At 38.9% G+C, this 5914-nt stretch overlaps 1 protein-coding gene across 2 annotated transcripts in view; it reads left to right on the top strand.

Annotated features, from left to right (window-relative positions):
- The first annotated feature begins 1659 nt into the window (after positions 1 to 1659).
- slc47a3 (solute carrier family 47 member 3) overlaps positions 1660 to 5914 on the top strand; it is a 7426-nt gene continuing 3171 nt past the window's right edge. The window contains exons 1-11 of one of the 2 annotated variants that reach the window (XR_005233978.1): positions 1660 to 2107; positions 2209 to 2310; positions 2401 to 2469; positions 2565 to 2713; positions 2794 to 2836; positions 3408 to 3452; positions 3856 to 3953; positions 4051 to 4148; positions 4946 to 5059; positions 5149 to 5216; positions 5351 to 5459. Coding sequence is in view for 1 of the 2 variants with exons in the window: in XM_037979264.1 (XP_037835192.1) it covers positions 1976 to 2107; positions 2209 to 2310; positions 2401 to 2469; positions 2565 to 2713; positions 2794 to 2836; positions 3408 to 3452; positions 3856 to 3953; positions 4051 to 4148; positions 4946 to 5059; positions 5149 to 5216; positions 5351 to 5459 (1027 nt within the window). In the remaining variant the exon portion in view is untranslated. The remainder of the gene's footprint in view (positions 2108 to 2208; positions 2311 to 2400; positions 2470 to 2564; positions 2714 to 2793; positions 2837 to 3407; positions 3453 to 3855; positions 3954 to 4050; positions 4149 to 4945; positions 5060 to 5148; positions 5217 to 5350; positions 5460 to 5914) is intronic. The other variant, XM_037979264.1, reaches the window with a different exon arrangement.

The raw sequence follows: 5914 nt of genomic DNA, 5'->3' as shown, positions 1-5914 counted from the left end.
GATGGATGGATGGATGGATGGATGGATGGATGGATGGATGGATGGATGGATGGATGGATGGATGGATGGATGGATGGATGGATGGATGGATGGATGGTTATTCATTTTATCTGTAATAATCTGTAATTTTGTGCCGATCTCCAGCAGTCATTGTGCTCCCTGGGCAGGTTGCAACTTGTCCCTTACATTTAATAGAAATTTTCAAGGACTGAACTCTTTTGAGGATAAAGATGGATTTTTTTTTTTTAATATTTAAAGAGGCTCTCAACATCTGGGGATTACAGTAGCTTCTGAGAAATAAAAGCACAGTTACATGCAGAAAAATGCACTCAGTGGGCATCATGTTGAGGAGTCCCTTCACTTTTTTCTGCAAATACCACGTATCTGTTTAAAAAAAAAAAAAAGTAAAGCATGGCGCATAGAACTGTACGACTTCAGCTCTTTGCACAATTTCATTTGCAAATAGGTAGTTTTAGGTGTAATAAGAGGTTGAGGCTCTGCAAACCTACTATTGTGTTTTCTGCTATGCTTTCTGTAGACTGTTTTATTTAAACTGAAGCTAAAACCCCAAATTAACGTTTACAGTTTGTTTATTCAGAGCTGCCCGTCTCATTTCCGGTTTCATGACGAAACAAAGCAAATATATTTAAGTAACCTCCAACCAGAGATTTTCACTTTAATAATGCCTTTCCTTCACAGGACTGAAGCCAGTAAAACAAACACGTTAAACAGTTTTACTTTCTAAGACCAGCACAAAGAACTTCTTTGTGATTCTTTATGTCCTGCTGGTTGGTCTAAGCAGCCAACATACCTGGGTTTAAATGTTCAATCACTGAGCTGATATTTAATTTAAAAATCCTCACTAGTTGTTAATTTCATAATGATCTCTGAGGTTAAACTGCAAACTATAATGACAATGTACAAATATAGGCATTTTGTCTTTAAAACAGGCTGCAATTTTAAAAAAAAGCCAAAATTAAGTATTTATTTTATAAATGCACCACGTCATCAGCTTTGTTTTCTGCTTTTTTGTAAAAAAAAAAACAATGTAAAAATCTAGAATGATAAACTTTATCCAACTCCTTCTGGCTTTGCTGGAACAGAATTACTCAAGAAATGTAAATACATCTAAATTTTATTGAAAAAACTTGAAAAACTTCTCACCATATTTTGTTAAATAACTCATGATTAAAGCAAAAATATTTTATAGTCAGTTACATATGAAGTTGGCAGTGAAAATCATTTAGGCTCGAACTACTAGTTAATTTGTCTCATCAACAAAATGTGCTCAAAGTTTATTATTTGTTTGTTTATAATGGTATTTATAATGGGTGGGTTTTGTTTTTATAAAACATATGGGAACATTTTTCAAAAGTTCTTAAAATTCATGTTTTTAGAGAACTGCTGACGCCCAAAACATGCATTTTTTTTATTGTAATGTCTCCAAACATGCACTAGTATTCGAGGGGAGTAAAGTCAGATTAAAGGGAAATGGCTCCCTCTGCTGGTCACAGACAGCATCTGCAGAAATCACGGCACGTCTGTGAGTCCACGTGTTTCATAACTGCAGCTCATGTGTTCAAGGCACACTTTCAGTAAAGCTTAGAAACACAGAAACTCAATAAAAAGAAGAAGAAGTTGTCTGACTTCCTCTGGACTCACATGACAGCAGATTACATCATATTTCATCAGCTGTACTTTCTACATGCTGGATGTAGAAAGTACAGCTGTGGATCATGTGTAAGTGAGCAATAAAAGCTGCAGATGAATCACAGTCCATCATCAGAGGCAATCCAGGTCGCATTTCGCTCCACTTGTGTCCTGGCAACACTTCCTCACCCCGGGACCACATGAAAGGACCTTTAAAGCCACACGATCAGAAATCTTTCAAAGGGAACCTCGACAGGTGAGAACAGATTATAAATTATTGTTGGAGACGCAGAGTGAGGTTCTGAGACCCGGTGGGATCAGAGCCATGGAGAGGGACACACAGGGATCCCTTTTCTCTTCGTGGAGGGAATGTTTTATATTAAAGCGGGTCCGCATGTTGGTTCCTGTGGGTTTCAAAGGAGAAATAAGAGAGCTGTCCAAACTGGCTGGACCTGTGGTAAGACTCTTAAATACTGTTGCTTAAATGTTGTGTTGCTGTTGTTAGAAATAATCATATGATTTAATCAGCTCAGCTTTCATTCAATTTTTGACTTTCAGTTTATGGCCCAGCTCATGAGTTTTGCCGTGAGTTTTATCAGCACTGTTTTCTGTGGACATCTGGGGAAGACAGAGCTGGCAGGAGTAGCTTTGTCCATCGCAGTAAGTTCAGTAATGTTCTGACAGTCAGAGTCTCCAGTTCAAGACGTTTAACAGCTTAAATTAATAATGTATTTTCTGTTTTATCCTCAGGTCATTAATGTTACAGGTGTTTCTATTGGCGCAGGTTTGGCATCAGCATGTGACACGCTGATATCTCAGGTACAATTATTCTCCCATCACTTTTTTGTTTGAATTCGGGTCAAACATTTCAAAGAGTCTGCATCAGATTTAACACGACTGTACATGAATTGTAGACCTACGGAAGTGGTAACCTGATGAGAATTGGAGTCATTCTCCAGAGAGCGATCCTCATTCTGCTCCTGGCTTGTTTCCCCTGCTGGGCGATCCTGATCAACACGGAGCCCATTCTGCTGGCCGTCAGACAGGAGCCAGAAGTAGCCAGGTCGGATGGAGGAAAAGCCCTCATCTGATTAAAAAAAAAGACAAATCTTGTTGCTTCTAATTGAAAAAATCTCTCTGTAGGTTGGCTCAGATGTACGTGAAGATCTTCATGCCTGCACTTCCTGTGAGTGTGTCTAATTTAAACGGCCGTTCATGAGTCCATCCCTGTAATATGATCATTTTAAACAGAAACGACTGGTAAATACATCAATTAGAGTGTCTGTTTTCCAGCTGTTTTTGTCACTGTTGTTGGCTGGAAGCTGCAAAATTGAAGAAACCTAAACCTTTTAAGAAAAACCACAGTAACACAACAAATTCACTGAGATGCAGTTGGGTCAGTCATGAAGATGTTACATAAGCATTACATAAGCAGGATTTATAGCAGGGAGAAAGTGATGACTTTAAACTTTTAACCATTTTAAACTCCGTGCCTGTGGTTGATTGTTCTTCCATCTGTGTGTGTTTGTGTCTGGCTGAACTTTTTGCGACTGCTCTTCTGTACTCTGCTCTTTCTTGGGAGCAGCATATAGACTGATTAGATAAAGAACGGTTGTAGTTCCTCTGTAGTATGAAGCCCGGAGTGCTTCGTCATGTTTGTGTCAGGTTGCAATGAACTGATGGACTGATGGTTTATATGCTGCTTGTCTTCTCTCTTCACTCGTATAAATAAACTCTTTGTTTGTGTTTTATGACAGGCTGCCTTCATGTACTCATTAGAATCAAGATACCTGCAAAACCAGGTATGTCAATGACCCAATGAGCTAAAGCAGCGCATGGTAACACTCTACAATGGTGGTGTCAAACTTAGTTACACAAGGGGGCCAAAATTAAAAACTTGGTCCTAGCCAAGGGCCAATCTCGATTAATATTTATAAAAACATACATAGATTAACCTTGGTTTTAGATGCTATATGTCAAATCATTCATATAGAAATATCAAATACCTTCTCCCAGCTACATATTATATAGAATTTAGAACAAACATACGTTATTGAACAAAGAAAAATTGATCAAACTTTAAGAGAAGCCAAACATAATTACATAATTCCTCAGGTAGAAAGACATTTTTATTTTGGGGAACCAAATCTTTATTTTTTCTGTTAAAATAAAACCACAAAATTCATTCTGTCCTTTTTACTTTAGGGCATCATTTGGCCGCAGGTGATCACAGGCTTTGTCGTCAACCTTCTTAATGCCCTCATCAACTACATTGTTCTTTTCGTGTTCAAAATGGGAGTAGCGTGAGTGTGTCCTTCCTCATGATTCCTCGTGACTTCAACGTTGTGTTTATGGCTGAATTTATATACCAGATGTTGCACGATGAAATGCTTTTTACAGAGGCTCTGCTATTGCCAACGCTTTCTCCCAATTTGCCATGGCTGGATTTCTCTACGGTTATATCAGGTGGAAAGGTCTCCACAAGGCCACCTGGGCAGGTGAGCATGGACAGTAGTGGTCCTGAAGAAAACCAGATGTTACAGTGCTTTCCCTCCATCAGTATGTGTTGTTTTAAGTTATTATGGTGATTAAAAAAAGCCTGAATAAATCAAGCAAGCAACAACTCAAAACAAAATCACTGAAATGTTCATAGTTTTGCATATGTATAGTTATAATTGTTGAATATACTGGAGAAAATCCATTACTTAGAGCCTCACTGACACATCAGCAATATAGTTCATTTCAGAGGCACCTATACTGTAAAAAATAAATATGCCTACGTATGGAAGGAGTTCAGGATTCATAAAGCTGACGCAGACACACAGACAGAGTTGTAAAGTGACTTTAAAAATGAAAACCTTATGCAAAAGCAATCAGCAGAGACCAAAGGGCAAACAGCGCCATATGTAGACGGCAGATCAGAAAAAGGCAATAAAACAGGAATAGGTTACAGATGGGCCACCTGGGGATGAATCAGCTTTCCTGGAACTAAAACTGTGGGTGTATATAAGCAGAAAAGTGCAACATTTTTACACGTGCGCACAACTGTGATTAAAGCCACAAAGAATTGTTGACTTTCTCCCAGTTAAATATTTGCATTCAACCTGCAACAAAGTAAATATGACAACAAATTAAAGACACCTAACAGAGAAAAGGATTAGCTCTTTTTGAAAATGTGAATTTCAGATGCAAACAGAAAACGACATCTGATTCTTTAAATCTGCACAAACTGTGAATATTGTGTCATTGTACAACACTGTTTAATATCTCTCACTTGATTTGTTCCATCGCTCAGGCTGGACTAAGGAGTGCCTGCAGGACTGGGGCTCGTTTATCCGTTTGGCCATCCCCGCCATGGTCATGCTGTGCGTAGAGTGGTGGACATATGAGATCGGCGGTTTTCTAGCAGGTACTGCCACGAGCCACATCGTGATTATAAAGAATCTGCATTCGCTGAAACTGATCTGAAATCAAATCAAACTTCTCTGGCTTCCAAAGGTCTAATAAGCGAGGTGGAACTCGGAGCGCAGTCAGTTGTTTACGAACTGGCAAACGTTGCCTACCTGGTGAGCCCCTTTCTGTACAAATAATCTAAAAAATGACTGGATATCATATTCACTCTTTGTTATATGAGATGAATCACTTTTTTTATATCCAATTTAGCAGCATTTTTGGTAAGATATATCTTTTTTTGGAGTAGTTTCCCATGGGTTTCAGTGTGGCGGGCAGTGTGAGAGTTGGAAACGCTTTGGGAGCGGGAGAAACCGAGCAGGCCAAGCTGTCCTCAAAAACCACAATGTTCTGTGCAGGTCGGTAAATATCTTTTTGGAAATGCGACACATACCGCCGTTCACAAATGTTTCAATTATTGTAACATAATAGCTGGGAAAACAAGTGCAGGAGGAGTTCAGAGATTTTTAGAAACGCACACCTTGAACACAAGTGAAAACGAGAGAAATCATATTTTTGGCAAAAAATGAATGCTGAAATCTGCTGAAGAAGCTGAGCAAGCAAAATACTAGCTAAAAGGTAAAAAGAAGCAAAACAAGGTAAATGCTAAAAGAAACAAAATGTTAGTTACATTAGCAAAAGGGTGTCATAAACACTGGGATGTTGTCCAAAGAGCGAAGCCGAAACCAGACACAGAGACAGATATAAAGGTAAGTGAATTTATTTACAGGGTGAAACTATATACAGTGGGCGGTATCCAGAGGGGTCTGCAAGAGAAGGAGAGCTAGGTGAGTCTCGGGTACGAGTCTTGGTC

This window comes from Kryptolebias marmoratus, linkage group LG2, assembly GCF_001649575.2.
Source record: "Kryptolebias marmoratus isolate JLee-2015 linkage group LG2, ASM164957v2, whole genome shotgun sequence".
NCBI classification, from domain to species: Eukaryota; Metazoa; Chordata; class Actinopteri; order Cyprinodontiformes; family Rivulidae; genus Kryptolebias; species Kryptolebias marmoratus.
This window is presented reverse-complemented; position numbering and strand designations above follow the sequence as displayed.